Source organism: Oryzias latipes, chromosome 17 (genome assembly GCF_053564925.1).
Source record: "Oryzias latipes strain Hd-rR chromosome 17, Olatipes_Hd-rR_3.1".
NCBI lineage: Eukaryota > Metazoa > Chordata > Actinopteri > Beloniformes > Adrianichthyidae > Oryzias > Oryzias latipes.
Window position 1 is genome coordinate 23,362,496 of NC_136253.1, and position 19,136 is coordinate 23,381,631.

The window sequence follows — 19,136 nt, forward strand, 5'->3', positions numbered from 1 at the left end:
TACATGTTCAAGCTAACCGTTCCGGCACCGTAAACATTGAAAACACGAGTTTTAAGGTCCTGGCAAATTACAGTTGACTTGCTTTTGCCTGACTAATAACAAGAAAAGAATTTCATTTTACGTTTTAAATAAATATTTAATCATTAACAATGAAAGCCTGAAAGAATAGAAGTGTAGTTTTTTGTTTAAATTATTGTCTTTAAAACCTTTTTTTGTTTAAATTCTTCACATCTAGCAAGGCATTATAGATAGCCTTCAAATCTTTTTGCGTGACGCTGCTAACACAGCGGGTGTGAAAGACGACGCCATTTTGGCTCTAATGTACTCCAGTAGCTTATTCTGGATTCGATATTTTCAATCTTTTACGTTTTAAATTTTCATTTAGACTAGAAATTTGGTTTCACAAATTGCACCTAATCCTATTTTAGCTTGGTTTTATTGTGTTAATATTTTGCCAAAAGGAAAAAAAGCACGCTCGGAAACCTTTACGACCAAACTCACTTAAGCGTTTCTTCCTTAGCTTTTCGTGTTTTTTTTATATATATAACTTTTGCTATGGGTGTCTGTTCTGCACCGCACTGCTCTAACTCGTCCTACATAGGCAAACAGCTGTTTCGGTTTCCCAAAGACCCTGAACGTAAGAAGAAATGGGTGGTTAACTGTCAACGTGACTTTGAACCGACTCCTCACTCCAGACTGTGTCAAGTAAGTTTATATTTAAAAAAACCCGTTTAACCCTTGTGTGGTATTCATATTGTTGTTACTCAGCCGGTGTTCGTGGGTCTGGTGGACCCGTTGCATGTTGTGGTTATGCCTCACAATCAAACACTTTGATGTTAAAATACTCGACAGATGTTTACCTCATCCAATTACAAGCAGTATATTATTTGGTTAATATTTGCCCTTTACCTTTGTTAGATCACATTCATAACTCATTATTTAAAACGTGATAAAGAAAATCAATTAAAATCAAGATATGAGTGGAAACAAATTTTCAAGTGAAGCAAGGGTTTTCAAAACTACTGACTTTTATTTATTTGAACACAGAAACTGAACCCATTCAGGTGCACAACACAAGCTGAACACATAGAGTAAACATATTAGTCAAGACAACACATCAGCCCCATTGAACACATGACCTTCTAGCCACTAGCCTATACAACACATGATGGGCAGAGTTTTATTGTGTGTGTGTGTTGCAAATATACTTTTAGCACTTGATGGTAAATGGTAGATGGTGTATACTTATAAAGGGCTTTTCTACCTACAAGGACAAAGCGCTTCAGTCACAGACCCATTCACCCAGTCACACACACATTCACATACTGGTGGCCGCTCTGCTGCCAAACACAGGCGGCCGCCTACCACCAGAGGCAAGGTGGGGTTCTTGCCCAAGGACACTTCGACTCATGGGCGTGCAAGGCGGTAATCGAACCTGAAATCTTATGATCATGGGTCGGCCGCTGCACTACGGCCGCCCCGCATGCATATTGAGTTTTTCTGTCCATCTTGGGTCCACACACTTCGCACCGCTTCTTTTTGTTGCTGGTGTTCACAACTTCATGCTCTGCAAATTGTGGTTCTGTAGGTTGGGTGGATCTGGCACCAGCATCCTCCTCCTGAATCCTCCTCATGATGGCTGCAGAGGCTGGGGTTCTGGGGACATGTTGTTTTTCCCCAATTTGTGGTCTCACCAATGCCTTTCCCAGATGCTCAAGGAAGAGGCGTCTCTTCTGGAGCTTCCCTTTGTTCCACCCTGGGTTCAATGCCATCCAAATTACAAAGGCATTGTATGCTGAGACGTCCAACATGTTCAAGAATATCACCAGTGGCCAGCGTAGTGTCCTCCGTTTGCAGCTGTAGGCTGTCACCAGTTTATCCATGTTGTCTACCCCTCCTTTTGTGGCATTATAATACATGATCATCTCTGGTTTGAGATGTTCCTGGTCACAGATTCTTCCATCTCCGTGCAGTGTACTCATGAGTACCACATTCTTGCCTTTCTTTGGTACATAGGATACTAGGGATGTATCAGCTGTGTATGCAAACTTGGAAGACTTGATAGGCCTGTTCTTTGAAGTCAGCAGTTGAGGTGGGAGCTCTGACTTGGTTTTTCCGTATTGTTCCCACCATGGTCAGCTTCCTCTTTAAGAGCTGCTGTCCCAGCTTGTGCAAGGTTAAAAAGTTGTCACATGTGATATTGTGTCCACTGAGTCCCTGACACATGTCCAGGACAACTCTCATTCCTTGGTTTTTCTCAGGGGCTCCTCCATCAGGATTCCCTGTGTAGACTTGTAAATTCCAAGCATATGAGGAAGTGGCATCACAGGCAGCCCAGATCTTTATACCATACTTTGCAGGTTTAGATGCCGAAAGGAGCAGCGGCCCCTAAATGGCATCAGCTGTTCATCAATGGTGACATTTGGCCCAGGGTTGTACAGCAGGGGCAGGCGGCAAACCCACTTGTCCCACACTGTCCTGATTGCAGCTAGTTTGTCTTTCTCTCTCTGCCACTCTCTCTCTCTCTCTCTCTTTCTCACTGGTCACACACAAACACACACACACACAGCAGGCCCAGACAGCTGGAGGACAGAGTGGAGGTACACAAAACATCAATTTCCACACTTCCATTAGCCGCGGTCCAGTGGACCCGAACATCTTATATGTAATAGAAATGTGTTGGGGGGGGTGTACGGTGTGTGGTCATTAAAAACGTATTCTGATATATGTTCTTCACATAAAATGAGCCAAGCCCAGTGAGTCTGAATTTGAAAAATTAATTAATTGTATAATTTTTCTTTTAATAAAAAATGAAAACGGGTCCCACGGACCCGAACACCATATGTTTCCCTTTCGGCTTTTCCCATCAGGGGTCGCCACAGCGAACGAGTCGCATGGTAAACTTGGCAATGTTTTACGCCGGATGCCCTTCCTGACGCAACCCTCTCAAAGCAACCGGGCTTGGGACCGGCACAGAAGTAGAGAAGGGAACAGGGAGCAGCCCGGAGTCGAACCCTGGTTTCACGGACGGAAGGCGCCGCAAACCAGCACGAGCTAAACTGGCTCCCACCTAAACTGGCTCCCACACCCGAACACCATATATTAATATCAATAATTTTATTATTACTAAAATACTACAAAAAACCTAAACTCTAACTCGATTTAACGTTGGGAACCATATACTCAAGACTCAAATCAAGTGCTTTACCATTCACTGCTTATGCTTTGTTTTGTGTGTCTGAATGAATACACTTTTGTTAAATTAAATATTTTTTGTGTCCTCTCAAGGATCACTTTGAGCAGAGCCAGTTTGAGGAAATAGCCAAGTCCTCAGCCGGCCGCAAGAAGCTAAAGCCCAACGCCATCCCCACTCTGTTCTGTGTCAGGAACCCTCCTTACCCTGCTGTCACCACTCCATACATCCGACTGACGCCACTGAAGGATGAACCAGGTATGACGGCGTGTCGTCTGTTTTCTGTCAGGAATTTAAGTTCATGGACAGTGGGAAAGAGGAACACATTATGGTCCTGCGAGCGTTAATCACAAAAAGAAATGCTATTTCTTCTTAGATTTTTGCTTGCCAAAATCCAATTGTACAGCATTTTGTGCTAAAGTGCCTTGCTCAAGGGCACACAATGGTTTCCCAAAATGTGGAGCATACACAGCTGGTCACTCTCGCATCCGGGTTTAACCCTGCATGTTCCAGGATTTAAAGCAGGGATCCTCCAGCCAGAGGATCTCACCTCTAACCGTTAAAAGCTACCGTCACACCGGCCTTGGAACGCGAGTTTTAAGCAGCCACTTCCAATGAAAAGTCAATGCAGACGCGTGTCAATGGGCGTTTCCGGCCTCGGTGTTCCAAACTATGCGAGTTTCTACGACCGGTGTGGGTACCGGATGTTCTCGGGGTCCTTCAGGGTCCTTCGACCAATGATGACGTCACACTATTTGATTGGCTGTAAGTTGCCACGACCAATGAGTTAACGTCGCTAAGTTTTTTTTAAAACTTTATTGACAATTGCGGTATCATACATTAACAATGACATTAACGTTAACAACGAACAATAACAATGTAATGAATATTGCTTCGAAGATCAGTCACCATTGCCAAACATAATATATTAACATAGAAAATAAAGAATAAAGGGGAAAAAAGAAACAATGAACATAACACACAAATAAATAAAAACATAAGTAAAATAAAATAAAGGAACATAGAAAAAATCTAAATAGTCTAATACTAGTTAAGTTAGGGGTACTCGTGAAGTTTGTATTTCTGAACAAAACTAAGCAATTTCAAGCCATTCTTCTTTTTCATATAATGAAGTGATTGAAAGTAAAAACAGAGCTCTTTATTAAATGTTATAAAAAGTGGTTTGGTCTTCAAAACTTGACCTCACCAAGATGGCGGTGCTCTCCTCCAATGAGGAACCACGTGATGTCTCCTCTAGTGATATAACTCATTGGAAGGACCCTGAAGGACCCCGAGAACATCCGGCAACCCGAGAACATCCGGTACCCACACCGTCTTTGGGCTTCATGTATAAAACATTGAACGTCGGTGAAAGTCTAACCAGGTCAAACGTTGACCAATCAGGGACTTAGATTTGGTAGTGATGTATGAATGGCGTCCCTTTTCATTCGCGGAAGTCCCAACATGTAGAAAATTGATAATGAAGGAGAAATAAATAGTTGTAGTTTAATCCTGGAACTCTGGAAGTCTTTCATAAATGGGAATAGAGCTTTGAAAGAAAAAGCATGGAGCAAGTTTCGCACAGGGACGACATTTTGCACCAAGCCTCTTCCAACAGTAGGTGGCAGACATGCAGAAAACAAGAAGACCCTCCCTGCCTGTCTAGTGTGAACACTAAAGGTGCGTTCATGAACCCGCGTTAAGCACATTTTTGAATACGTGTCATATGTTCAGTATGCTCGTAGCTTTACTTTACCTCCTCTGCTGAATGATCATGGCTCCACTGTGCATCTAAAGTGTTGTTTAACGTTGTTTGTGTCTAGAAGAAAAGGAGCTTATTTACAAAGACCATGGCTACGCCAGGCACACCCCCCTACCTGGCATGGGGGAGGAGAACGCTGCAGCGGAGCACGATCCTTGCCTGGAGTGTGAGCTCCTGAAGAAACAGCTGGACGAGGAGATGCAGCAAACATTGCGACTAAAGCAAGAGGCAAGAGGGCTTTGGTTCACGTTGCTGTATGTTTAAATATGCAGCACTACATGTTCTCATCTGTTCGTTTGTTTTTCTTTTTTGCTATAGGTAAGAGTGATGAAGAAGCGCCTCTATAGGCTCAGTCGGATTGAGATGGGTCTCCAGAGCTTTCTGTATGAGGATCAGATCAGGGCTTTGTCCCTCCCCAAGCGCTCACGCCGAGCTGTCTGGTCCCCAGAGACAATCCTGGAGGCTCGAAATATCCGCAGTATTGTCGGAACCAAAGGCTACGACTATCTGAGAGAGATTGGGTATCCCCTACCCTCCTATCGGACTCTGTGTAACCGCGTGGAGACTAAGCTCATGGTCACAACGGACATAAACTGTGAGGACCTGGATGAGCTGCATCTGGGATTCATGGCCTCATGCGAAAGTCCTATAGAAAGGGTTGGAGACCATGATGAGGAAGAGCTAATAGGGGTTTTGTCTTAATCTGCATGGGAACTACAGGTGGGAGAATTTCCCACCGTTTCCCTTGACCTTAACAGAAAAAGGAGTTTTGTGAGCTGAAATGTCTGTCTGTGAGATGCCTTCGCTCAGGTCAAGTAAGACGCTCACAATCGCAGTTGGCACTAGTTTATCCAGTAGTGATTCCAGCATTGCAAAAGCTAGAAAACCCTAAAGTTAATTAAGTCATTTGAAAGAACGAATGTTTGTAAATATGGGATTTGGGGACAAAAATTGCATCAAGCATCGTAGAATTTGCTGCTTGTTTCTCTTGAGCTGCTCATGTTAGCGTTCTATTCTGGTTCTATGTTTGGACCACTTTACACTGAATACGGAATTTTTATATTGACGCAAAAGAACAGGTGCTGGAATTAAAGTCTAACAATAAAACCTGAACAGAAGTGAAAATGTTGACTCTTTCATAACTTTTGGAATGTTTACACCAGGGGGGTATTCCAGAAAGCAGGTTATGCTATTTACCACAGTAAGTTTGAGGCTAAGTAAGGGGATAACCTCAGCTTTCGGTTCCAGAAATTAAGGTATTTTTCAGGGAATGTCAAGTTGCCATAGCAACTCATGCTCTGAACATAACCTGGTCTGGAGCAGGTTTAGTTGAAGGTTAGTTTGTTTTCAGAGAGGTGAAGCAGCATGGCGTGTCCATTTGAAGATGATTTAGTGGATGAAGAAGTTCAGATAATACTTTTTCCACCATGAAAGGCTGATAAGACCACGTATGGATGTTGTAGAGATAAACTTTTTTACTTTGATCTAACTGAATTATTTGCTTCAGTTAAGATGAATCATTTTTTTTGGTTAAGTCAGCTTAAAAATAACTCGTTATCAGACAGTTATTTTACTTTCATCTCAAATGAATTCAATTAAGTAGGTGTAACTTTGGTGCTGCTGTTAGATCAGCACCGCAAGGAATTGTGGGATACCTTTCCCTTTCTGGATGGATTTGGGTTTAAGTGTGGGTTTTTGAGCAAATGTGTTTAGTTGTTTAGCTGTTTTACTGTGTTTTGCCGAGTTATTTTATCCTGTTAAGTTTAATTCTTTCTGCACCATGAGTGAGAGGGAGGGAAAAAATGATGCGTTTATTTAGCACAGATTCTTTTGATACATATTGCAAATTCACATTGATAACTCATTTTAACGATATTTAAATGAGAATATCTGCGGCCTCAAACTTATGAGAGTTCAAAAAGTAGAATAAATTAATATGGAAAAACATTTAATTGAATTGGAGTAATATTACATTTAGTTAAATAAATATGTAAATTAGAGTTGTAAAAACAATTATTGAGTTGAATAGATGTAAGAAATTTGGTTGAATAAATTTAACTCAATGACTTGTTACCAATTGAAGTAATTCATTTAAGTTGGATAAGTTTTACATATATATGCGTCACATTAAAATGAGATACAAAACTTGTGCGTTTACTTTGTCCGTTATTTTCCTCCAAGCACAAACTCTTTCTTTTGCTGATGATGCAGCCGTATCACTTTGTTGAATGGCGTATAATCTTCATTATAAGCAAGTTCAGACGGACTTCAGCCAGAGTTCAGGGTTAAAGTCAGGGTAGTTTAAACGTGCCTTTTGGAATACCCCCCTGCAGTTGCTCATGAGCTTCAACTTTCAATTAATTTTCACTGTGGAAAAAAATTAATTAAAAATACCTATCTTTTGTGTGTGAATGTATGAAGTTTGTTTTCAATAAACACAATGATTGAAAGATACCCGTTTTGCAAATGTTTTTTTTTAAATGGAGCCTAAAATCGGATGATTGGATGTTTGTGTCTTTGGTGGCTTATCTGTGTTGACCTCTGGTGCAAAAACAACCCTGAAGAAGGTCTGTCAATGTTGACCCATGCCTGCACTTAGATAACTGTTGACTGAATAACAGTACAGCTTCCTGCCTGCTCATTGGCTGCTTTCGATCTGATGTAAACCCTGTGAAGTCCACTAAATCGAAGAGTTAAAAGAAAATTCAAATGATTTGGAATTATCATTTTTTTTAAAACGCTTTAGATGAAATCCACAAAAAAATGTTGTAATATCAACGTTTTTGTATGAGACAGTATCAATTATGATACCTTGGGTAGTTTGGTATGTTGGTTTAAGATGCAAAAATAGTATTCAGGACGAAATTTACGGTCTCAAACAGTGTATTACACAGAATTAACTATCAACTTATAATGCATTGTTTCAGCACAGCAAGTAGCCATTTAAAATGAATAACAATAGATGGGTTATTCTCACTATAAAGTTAGTCAAACTTTTCCTACTAAAAGTGTCATGGAGTCCGGCCTTTTGAAATGATTAAGAAAAGCCCCTCTACTCTAAAAGCCCCTAGTGGAAGGATGATGCACTACAGGTCAGAAAACATGGATTGAATTGTGTTCAATGGGTTTTTAAGGAAAATTTGGATCATGCTGATCAGATAGAAATGCACATATAAAATAGGATACACATTGTTATTAAATGCTAGAAATAATAGAAAGAAACTTAAAAAAAATACCATAATTAAGTGATTTGTCTTCGCTGGGAAAAGATGTTAGCAAAAGTCAAAACTCAGATGAAAAAATATAACTTGGAACCAATCTGTCGTCATGATTTATTTGAAGTATAAAAAGTTTCAAGGCAATCAATCCATCCATTTTTTTAGACAAATTGGCGTCTTATTAAAAACCAAACAAAAAGTATAGATTGACTAAATAAATTAAATTACTGAAACCGATTAAATGCAGACATTTTTCGTTTTTTGGCTAAATTAAGAAAACACAAAAACGAAATTAATTAATTAATTAATTAATTAATTAATTAATTAAAACAACAGGCCTGGACAAAAGTGATGACCCGCTTAATTAAATGTTTCCTTGTCAAACTTTTTGCAGATGTGGATTTTTCTTGTTCAAAACAATATCATTAGTAATGATTTAGATATTACATCAATTAACAATCTATGATATTGTTTTGGAAAAAAAGAGAAGGTAGTTGCAGTGTTCGGTAAATAACCACAAGAGGCAAAAACACCATTGTCTTAATTCTGAATAGTTAAAGAAAAGTCATTAAGGACTAATCCAGTCCTCAGAATGACACCTTTTGCAGTAAAAATTTCCACATAACTGTGTGAAATAACGAAACTAAAAAAGGCTCAAAAGTTTAAAAAGTTTAAAAATCTAAAAAGTTAAATCTAAAAAACTGAAAAGTGCCCAAGCATTGTGTTTTTTTTCAGACATGAAGTATTTACGTTTTGTGACACTATTTTACAGTTATTTTTGAAGGGGTTCAATTCCAAGTACTGCTGTCTCTCTCACTGTTTAATTTGGGGGAAGTGCTCAGTGAGCGACGAAGCCAATAAAAGCTGGAGGGGTTGCTGTGTCTGTGGTTCTCAGGGTAGAAGACAGGAAGAGGTAAGAGCTTCAACTTGTTTCTGGATCTGCAGCATTTCCTTTTTTATTAAGGGCAAATTATTAATCCACTGTGCTTATGGTATTTTAGTTTTTCTAATACAGCACATGAATCATCAAAATAAAAATGCCAACACCTTTAAACATGGATAACCTCAGGAGTTGTATAAATTGGGGGGAAAAAAAATCTTGGAAAGCTGATAGAAGTCTGTTATGCTCATTTCAGACAAAGTTCAACTGTGAAAAACAAAATAATTTTTGTTTTTTTAAAAACCACATTGAAGGATTTTTAAAAGTCTTGTTTGTATCACGGTGCAGAAAACAAATATTTGGTCAACAACAAAAGATTAACTCAATACTTTGTAATGTGACCCTGGTTTGTATTGACAGAGGTCAACTGTTTTCTGTAACTCTTCACCTGGTTTGCACACACTTTAGCTGCTAATTTGTGGTCCATTCAGTCATGCAGATCTTCTCAAGAGCTGCAATGTTTTGAATCTTTCGCTGGGGAACACAACCTTCAATTATCTCTACCGATTCTCTGTTGGATTGAGGTCCAGAGTCTGGCCTTGACATTCCAGAACCTTGAAATAATTTTTTTCGTAGACGCCCTTTCGTTGGCCAGAATATATATTTGGGATCATTGTCGTTCCGGAAGATTCATCCATGTTTTATGGTGCAGAAAATAGGTTTGGTCAATAACAAATATCTCTTATAAATGTACTGGTAACCCCGATTGGCAATGGCAGAGATCAAAGAGTTCCTGTAGCTCTAAATTTACACACACTGCATCTGCTATTTTGGTCATTGCGTCATTGGCTGCGTAATTCTTTTGGGATCATTGTCATGTTTAAAGATCCAGACAAGTTTCCTCTTCTATGCTCTCACAAATGAACAGAGGTTTTGCCCCAAATCTTACCACACGAAGCCCCATTTATCCTTTCCTTAATACAGATCCCTCGTTCGGTCCCCGAAAAGCAGTCTCAAAGCATGATGCGTCCACCCCCGTGTTTTAGTGTGAATGGTGTTCTTGGGATGTCACTCTGCACCCCCCCCACCCCTATAAACTCAGCGATTTGCGTTTATACCAAATGTTCTTTATTGGTCTCATCCGACCACATGACGTTGTCTCAATCGTTTTCTGGACCATCCAGGTGGTCAGACTCTAGATGGTTCTTCTTGACATGTGCTGGCTTAAATAGGGGAACCTTTTGGAGCTCTGCATTAGTGGAATCCACGACAGCATCATGGTCATTAAAGGCACCTTTGTTGCTGTGGGCCCAGCTCTCTTCAGGTCATTGACCAGTTCCCCCATCTTGTTCGTTGTGTTTTTCACCATATTCAAGATCATTTGAACCCTACCAGGTGGGATCTTGCCTTGAAGGGAGATTGTCACTGGTCTTGTATGTCTTATAACAGTTGATCTCTACCAAGCTGCTTTCTTATTGTAGATTGGTTCATCCCAGTCTTGTTCAGGTCTACAATCTTAGCCCCTGGTGTCCTTAGACAGCTCTTTGATCTTGGTCATGGTGGAGAAGTTTCGGTCTGACTGTTTAAGGGTGTTGACAGGTGTCTTTTATATAAGATAACCAGATCAAAAAGGTCCATTTAATAAAGAGTTACACGTTGAGGATAGAAGAACTTCTCAATGAAGGTGTGACAGATCTGTAAATTTTTCCTTGTTCCTTGTTTGTGGTAAATACGAATTTTGCACCAATATATTTAAATAAATGATTAAAAAATCATACAATCTGTTTTCCTAATTCTTTTTACATTTGGTCCTTCCCAGTTTAAATTTATCTATGAAAAACCTTACAGACTTCTCTTATTTTTTAAAGGGGGAGAAAATGCATTATCAGTGACAGACATACATTATCAACTAGAGCTGAAAGGCTGTCTTTTAGACAGTTTTTCTTTGTACTGTGGTTGAATTTGCCATTTAAACACAACATGTAGCATCAAATTGCGAAACTAGCTCCAATTATTAAAAGACTGAATGCTCTCCAGAGCCTTTTGGCACAGACAAAACAGCTTGTGTCAGTAAACATCTCACCCCAGCACGTCTCTTTGTCTCTACCAGCCTGTCTGACCACTTGCCCCCAGCATTCCTCTTTTTATTGGTTGTGGACCCCATTAAAAAACTCCTTTTTAGCAGATTATCTCCACATGCAATGAGGAGGACAAAGAGGGATTCTTCTTGTTTTTATTCTTCTTTCTCTTTCGGCTTTTCCCATCAGGGGTCGCCACAGCGAATCATCCTTTTCCACCTCACTCTATCATGGACATCTTCTACCCTAACATTAGCCAACTTCATGTCCTCTGTTAAGACATCCATGTATCTCCTCTTTGGCCGTCCTCTTGCCCTCCTGCCAGGCAGCTCCATCTCCAACATCCTTCTACCAATAAATCCACTGTCCCTCCTCTGAACATGTCCAAACCATCTCAGTCTGGCTTCTCTGACTTTGTCGCTGACACAGGCAACATGAGCCGTCCCTCTGATGTACTCGTTCCTTATCCTGTCTAACCTGGTCACTCCTAAGGAGAACCTCAACATCTTCATCTCCGCTACCTCCATCTCAGCCTCTTGTCTCTGTCTCACTGCTACCGTCTCTAACCCATAGAGCAGAGCTGGTCTCACCACTGTCTTGTACACCTTTCCTTTGAGTCTTGCTGGCACTCTTCTGTCACACAACACTCCTGACACTTTCCTCCAACCGCTCCAACCTGCCTGCACTCGCCTCTTCACCTCTTTTCCACAATCCCCATCACACTGAACTGTTGACCCCAAGTACTTAAACTCCTGCACCTTCTTCACCTCAGCCCCCTGTAACCTAACGCTTCTACCTTGATCCCTCTCGTTCAGACACATGTATTCTGTCTTACTACGACTGACCTTCATACCTCTTCTTTCCAGAGCAAACCTCCACCTCTCTAGCTGTTCCTCCACCTGCTCTCTACTCTCACTGCAAATTACAATGTCATCCGCAAACATCATTGTCCAGGGAGATTCCTGTCTTACCTCGTCTGTCAGCCTGTCCATCAGCATAGCAAACAAAAAAGGACTCAAAGCTGATCCTTGGTGTAGTCCCACCTCCACCTTGAACTCCTCTGTCTGACCTACAGCACATCTCACCACCGTCATACTTCTCTCATACATGTCCTGAACTACTCTGACATACTTCTCTGCCACTCCAGACGACCTCATACAGTACCACAGCTCCTCCCTCGGCACCCTGTCATACGCCTTCTCTAAATCTACGAACACACAATGCAGCTCCTTCTGACCTTCTCTGTACTTTTCCATCAACATTCTCAAAGCAAAAATGGCATCAGTGGTGCTCTTACGGGGCATGAAACCATACTGCTGCTCACAAATCTCCACCTTCTTCCTAAGCCTGGCTTCCACTACTCTTTCCCACAGCTTCATTGTGTGGCTCATCAACTTTATTCCTCTATAGTTGCTGCAGTTCTGCGTGTCACCCTTGTTCTTAAAGATCGGGACCAGAACGCTTCTCCTCCATTCCTCAGGCATCTTCTCACTCTCTAAAATCCTATTGAACAACCTTGTTAGAAATTCCACTGCTGTCTCTCCTAGGCACTTCCATACCTCCACAGGTACGTCATCAGGACCAACGGCCTTTCCGCTCTTCATCCTTTTCAGAGCCTTCCTAACCTCATCCTTTCCAATCTCTGCTACTTCCTGCTCCACAACAACCACATCTTCCTCCCTTCTTTCCCTGTCATTTTCCTCGTTCATCAGCTCCTCAAAATACTCCTTCCATCTTTTCTGTACACTCTCTTGGGTTGTTAGCACCTTTCCATCTCTGTCCTTAATCACCCTTATCTGTTGCACGTCCTTCCCATCTCTGTCTCTCTGTCTGGCTAGCCTGTACAAGTCCTTCTCTCCTTCCTTTGTGTCTAACCTGTCATATAGCTCATCGTAAGCTTTCTGTTTGGCCTTTGCCACCTCTCTTTTCACTCTACGCTGCGCTTCCTTGTACTCCTGTCTACCTTCCTCAGTCCTTTCTACATCCCACTTCCTTTTAGCCAACCTCTTCCTCTGGACGCATTCCTGTACTTCCTCATTCCACCACCAAGTCTCTTTACCGTCTTTCCTCTTTCCAGATGACACACCTAGCACCTTCCTACCTGTTTCCCTGATAATCTCTGCTGTAGTTTCCCAGTCATCTGGAAGCTCATCCTGCCCACCCAGGACCAGTCTCAACTTCTGCCTAAATTCCTCACAAGTTTCTTCATTCTGTAGCTTCCACCACTTGGTCTTCTTTTCTGTTTTCCCTCTCTTCTTCTTCCTGACCTCCAGAGTCATCTTACACACCACCATGCGGTGCTGTCTGGCTACACTCTCTCCTACCACCACTTTGCAGTCATTAACCTCTCTCAAATGACCTCGTCTACATAGGATGTAGTCCACCTGAGTACTCCTACCTCCACTTCTGTATGTCACTCTATGTTCCTCTCTCTTCTGGAAGTAAGTGTTGACTACAGCCATTTCCATCCTCTTCGCAAAGTCCACCACCATCTGTCCCTCCAGATTCCTTTCCTTCACACCAAACCTGCCCATCACCTCCTCATCACCTCTGTTGCCCTCACCAACATGCCCATTAAAGTCTGCTCCAATAACAACTCTCTCTCCTCTGGGAAAACTCTCTATGACCTCATCCAACTCACTCCAGAATCTCTCCTTCACTTCTAACTCACAGCCAACCTGTGGCGCATACCCACTGACTACATTCACCATCACCCCTTCAATTTCTAACTTTAGGCTCATCATCCTGTCTGAGACTCTTTTCACCTCTAGAACACTGTTTACAAACTCCCCCTTCAGAATCACTCCTACCCCGTTTCTCTTCCTATCAACACCATGATAGAACAGTTTGTATCCTCCTCCAATACTACGTGCCTTGCTGCCCTTCCACCTTGTCTCCTGCACACACAGTACATCTACCTTCCTTCTCTCCATCATGTCTGCCAGCTCTCTGCCTTTCCCTGTCATTGTGCCAACGTTAAGAGTCCCTATTCTCAAACCTATGTTCCTGCCTTTTCCCTTCTCTCTCTGGCCACGGACCCTTCTGCCTCCCCTCTTTCTTCCACCAACAGTAGTCAAATTTCCACCGACACCCTGTAGGTTAACAGCATCGGTGGCGGTCGTTGTTAACCCGGGCCTCGACCGATCCGGTATGTCTAAAGTGTTGTGGATGATTCGCATGGTTATTTTGGCAATTTTTTACGCCGGATGCCCTTCCTGACGCAACCCTCTCTATTTATCCGGGCTTGGGACCGGCACAGAAGTTACTGGCTTGCAACCCCTGTGGCTAGATTGATTCTTCTTGTTTTTATTAATTCGAGATAAAACTGCCTTTAATTAAGTCTGAAATGTTCTAACTGAAGACTGAATTACTGTTGTTTTATAGACATTTGACTACTGTTTGTAGGGTTTTTTTATTGTGGGTCAGAAATATTTGCTCACAGCAACTTTGATTTTGACACTTCAGCCACTCAATACTGTGCCAACAGCATACAAAATAAAGCAAAGAAAAAAAAGAAAATGACATCTAGACGTTCCTTTTCAGGTCATTTCAGTCCCAGGAGACAGGGAGTCACCATGTTGAGGCTGTGCTCAGCCCTGCCAGCTCTGCTGTGGGCCTCGCTTTCTGTCCTTTCTGCAGAAGGTGACAGTAATGCCTCTAAAATCTGTAAGCCTGCCCCCTACTGGGACATTGAAGGACATGTACCAATGCAGGAACACCTGGGAAATGTGGTGGTGGTAGCTCTTTTGAAGGCTACCTGAGAGTTCTGCCTCACGCAGGCATCCAAGTAAGAAAAGTGCACCATTCACAATAATAAAACCAAAATTATTTATTTGTATCTATTATTACACACCCCTAAATGATAGCTGGTATATCAGCTATAAAGTTGGCTTCTAGCTTGTTTTGATTTGCAATAAAGAGATTTTCGCTCATCCTTCTCATCCATTTGTCCAACTCCAGGATTGGAAACCTGCGTGACAAACTGAACAGGAACAACATAACGGAAGTTTCTTTCATGATAGTAAACGAGCTGGAAGCTCTTTCCCAAACCATGCACTGGAAGCTGAAGAAGAAAGCACCAACTGGAGTCCCGGTGTATCAGCAGTCCTCTCTTCAAAAGGACGTTTGGGAGATTCTGGATGGGGACAAAGATGACTTTTTGATCTACGACAGGTAAAATCCAGCCTGGGCCTCATCCATATCATACAGATCATCACTTCATCATAGAGATAGATTCTTAGCTGACTTCAAGTCAACAATTCACACTTTTTTAGCTGTAAAATTGATTGATATCACAAACGTTTACTCCAAAATAGATGGGTAAAATAAAAAATGCCATCTCTAAAGTTTCATGAATGGTCTTTCATTTCTGTTGTCCTTTATTTTTAGATGTGGTTTGCTCACATTCCACATTGTGCTGCCAAATAGTTTCCTACAGAATGCTGATGTGGAGAATGCAATTACAGCTACTTATACTCAAGACATCTGCAACTGCTCTGTGAGTACCAACTCAAGTAATGAGTTTAACACAAACCCATTTCTATAAAGCTCACTTAAAAAAAATTAGTTCCAAGAATGAGATAGGGTTTCAAAAGGATCTGAACCCTCGAAGGGTTTATTGATTGTTCATTCAATGAAGTCAGTCTAAAAGGCTAACTTGTTCACACAGAATACCATTTTTTTAAGCACAAAATGCTAATTTGAGCGAACAATTTATGTTTTTATGTTTTAATGTCATTTCCAGGGCTCTGTACTTTAGAGTTGTCACATTTTAATATTTTTTCATTTAAGACGTCAGAAAAGAAGATTGTTAAAAAGTTTTCAGTTAGATTGCAAACAAAACTCACAAAAAAACACATCTTGTAGTTTTTGACTCAAATAAATGGCAAGGCTTTCTGAGTTTTGTGGCTCATAAGCTATCACCATCAGCAATGCGTGTTCAAGCAACCACTTTTTATGAAAAGTCTATGTAAATGCACGTAAATGCGCATTTCGGGCTTCTGTCTTTAAACACTCGCGTTTACGTGTTGCTACGCAAGTTCTTTGACTGTTTTCAGGCTCTATGTTCAAAACGCGCTACCATTGAACTTTGACCAATCGGGGACTCGGACCTGGTAGCGACATATGGCTGACGTCCTCTTATCCCTTGTGCTATCCAAGGCACTTTACCATTGGGAGTTGGGCCATCTAGACCCACTAGACAGTGCACTGAACCTTTTTTCTTCAATGATTTGTGATCTTCACTGGTGTCCATGGATTACATGAAATCTTTCCACCTAGATCGACCTTTGTCATGGTAGGGAGAGAAGTCATTGTAAGGGTGGGGTCATCTGGACCCCACAAGATAGCACAAGGGTTAAATGCACAGAAGTGCCAACAGTTAATTAATGCATTAATGGTCAATTGCCTTTATCACTTATATTAATAATGGTAGTTTGTGCAAGATTTGCTCCGTTTTGACAGTTCGCACCAAGCACTAGTATCGAGTACTGATAGCCTAATGTGAACATCATTTTTTGTTTGTTTTATTTACATTCTTGATTGCGTTTTGCATGCACTGCTGTGTGTTTAACCTAACGAGGTTTCTTAGGTTTTTAAGCTATTGTTAATTTAAAAAAACAAACAAACATATCAGCCTTACACAGATCCGTTAGCCAAAAGTAGCACATTTGAAGTTCATTTTATTAGGTATGCTTGAGTATAATTATACAGTATAGCAAGTATACAATAGACCATGAACATGTAGTGTAGGAAGTATACCGAATGAATACTTCTTCAGACTAAATTGGAAGATTTTAAGTTTACAATACAGTATATAGTAGCCTATATAAAAGTAAAGTTACAGGTATCCTGTCTCACTTTTAGAATGGACAAAGTATACATATTGTACACTTAAATAGACTACTTTTTGATTTTGGATGTTTTAATGTTTATTTTTTCATTTGAAAGCAAAATGATGCAATAGAACAACCTCATTTGTTTACAAGAAGCCTGCTACTTTTTGAGCTTAGGAAAGTGCAATTCACTAATGCTGTTGTTAACTTTTTCAGGGTAATTCTACTTTATCAGGAGGTGGCAACAATTTCACGAGGAATTCCTCTCAGTCGCACAGTGGAGTTCAGAGACCAGCTGATGAGCCAGAGAATGTGACCACGACATTAGAGGCCAGTCCGAATGACAGTCGTCATGAGCATGCCCACCACCATCATCCTCATCATCAGCATCTCCACCACCATCATCCTCATCATCAGCATCTCCACCACCATCATCCTCATCATCAGCATCTCCACCACCATCATCCTCATCTTCAACAACATTCAAAGCACCAGAATGATGATAGTTATTAACTACAATAGAATTTACTCGTACAAAAAGTTTTGTTAGAAGTAACAACATTCTCCGAGTATCTGAATATATTTTTATACTTAAGTTGTGGATTCCTTGATGGTATTTTCATGCTTCTCTGCTGGGATAAAGTGCACAGATCTCCTCATCTTCTCCCATAAATGAAGTCCACGGGGAAAAACCTGCCTGCAGGAGGCTGTGGATGGATGAACAGGAAGTGGTTTGGGTTCTGGTCACTTAGACAAAAGCAGAGGAAAGTTGGAAATACTGTTTAGTACATCAGTACTTTTTGTAGGAGGAGTCTCAACTAATTCACTTGGTTTTTTTGACCACATGTCTATTTGGCAGTCTGCTCTTTGAGAAATGATAGATGATTTAAATTCCTCTGTTGACACTTTTAGATAACAAAATAACACACTATTTTGGTTATTGCTGTCATGTGATACATTTTTTCTGTGATTAATAAATCATGACCTGTAGTAAAATAATTTAATTAACCTATTTAAATCTAGCCTAATAAATGCTGTCAAAAGCCGTATTTTGAGGTATTTTCACTAAAATTTGCAACATTTGGCACAGTAAAGTATGAAAATACAACAAAAAAGTGGCTTTATTAAGTTTTTTATTAAACAGACTTCCAACCTTTACTTTTACACCACCCTAGGGAAATTTATTTTCAATCTCGAACAATTGAGAACAAAAACTTTACGTCAAAAAAACAGCAGGACCACTTTTTCTGAACAATCAAAAATTAAATTGACTACAAACATCTTTTTAATACCATAATAAATAAGTCAACATACATTGCTCCCAGTTTTTTTTACAACAGAAAGACAGTAGAAAAAAAGAGTGATTTTATTCTTTTTTATTCTTAATCTGATAATATTGGAGACTGGGATGCAGCAGAAGAAAGAAGACAATATAAGAAAGTGATGAGACACAAGGATGTGGCACTGGAGGATTTAGACTTTGTTTCTAAGAGGTGAACTTTCCATTTGAAATTATGCTTTGTTCAACTTATCATAATGTTTAGAAGATCAGAGTGAGGTCGGTCCAGGTGCTGTAGACGTTACCATGACAACGTGTCACACCGCGTTTCAACGAAACTGCTTTAAGTGAAAAAAGATTTAAGTTAAAGAATATAACACGATTAAAGTACTAATAATTGGTTATTGCTATTTTTTTTGTTAGTGACTAAAGTACAGTACATGTGGCATAATGCCCTTCGTGTTGTGCTTTATCAGAAATTAATAGACTTCACAGAAGCAATCGGTCCAACGCAATCAGGCCTTCACTTCCTCCTTTGATAACGCACACCTTGGGAAATAAACCTTAATAGACTATAGTTTTAGATTAAAAATGAGATAAGCACAATTAAAAAAAGCACACACACACTAAATTGTCTGTAATCACAATTAACATAATAATTTGACACTCCAATTGTTGTGTTTGTTTCCTTTTATTGCTTATGGAAATTCCTACCAGCATGTATTTTTCTGTTTTCCCTGTAATGAATGAATGACTTCAACTTCAAAATAACACATTTGTAAACTGAGTTTCACATTTAAACCCTCAGAAATAATAATAAATGAACTACTCTGACAAGTTTCCTCTAAATCAACATCATTCTCCAAGGGACAGTTTTAGGTGGGACTTACAG

General features: G+C 40.4%; 2 protein-coding genes across 4 annotated transcripts; both read left to right on the forward strand.

Annotated features, from left to right (window-relative positions):
- Window positions 1-76: 76 nt before the first annotated feature.
- On the forward strand, window positions 77-7,409 carry si:ch73-382f3.1 (uncharacterized). Of its 2 annotated transcripts, none has more exons than XM_004079127.4 (4): window positions 77-705; window positions 3,289-3,451; window positions 5,017-5,183; window positions 5,274-7,409. In XM_004079127.4, the coding sequence occupies exons 1-4, from the start codon at window positions 556-558 to the stop codon at window positions 5,655-5,657; spliced, it is 864 nt and encodes a 287-aa protein (XP_004079175.1). In that variant the 5' UTR covers window positions 77-555; the 3' UTR covers window positions 5,658-7,409. The 2 variants fall into 2 exon arrangements, with proteins under 2 accessions (XP_004079175.1, XP_011484876.1); XM_011486574.4 differs by having other exon boundaries at window positions 304-705; window positions 5,020-5,183.
- Window positions 7,410-9,007: 1,598 nt separating this feature from the next.
- selenop2 (selenoprotein P2) lies at window positions 9,008-19,081 on the forward strand. Of its 2 annotated transcripts, XM_020710951.3 has the most exons (6): window positions 9,008-9,086; window positions 14,675-14,918; window positions 15,092-15,304; window positions 15,521-15,629; window positions 17,182-17,327; window positions 17,388-17,703. In XM_020710951.3, exons 2-6 carry the CDS (start codon window positions 14,707-14,709, stop codon window positions 17,476-17,478), a joined length of 771 nt encoding a protein of 256 aa, XP_020566610.1. In that variant the 5' UTR covers window positions 9,008-9,086; window positions 14,675-14,706; the 3' UTR covers window positions 17,479-17,703. The 2 variants fall into 2 exon arrangements, with proteins under 2 accessions (XP_020566610.1, XP_004079176.3); XM_004079128.5 differs by having other exon boundaries at window positions 17,182-19,081.
- The last annotated feature ends 55 nt before the right edge of the window (window positions 19,082-19,136 follow it).

Bases quoted from the DNA above. Each gene is read 5' to 3' on its own strand.
- si:ch73-382f3.1 (XM_004079127.4), top strand. From the start codon at position 556: ATGGGTGTCTGTTCTGCACCGCACTGCTCTAACTCGTCCTACATAGGC. The intron at 706-3,288 runs GTAAGTTTATAT...TGTCCTCTCAAG, and splicing joins CTCACTCCAGACTGTGTCAA to GATCACTTTGAGCAGAGCCA. The intron at 5,184-5,273 runs GCAAGAGGGCTT...TTTTTGCTATAG, and splicing joins CATTGCGACTAAAGCAAGAG to GTAAGAGTGATGAAGAAGCG.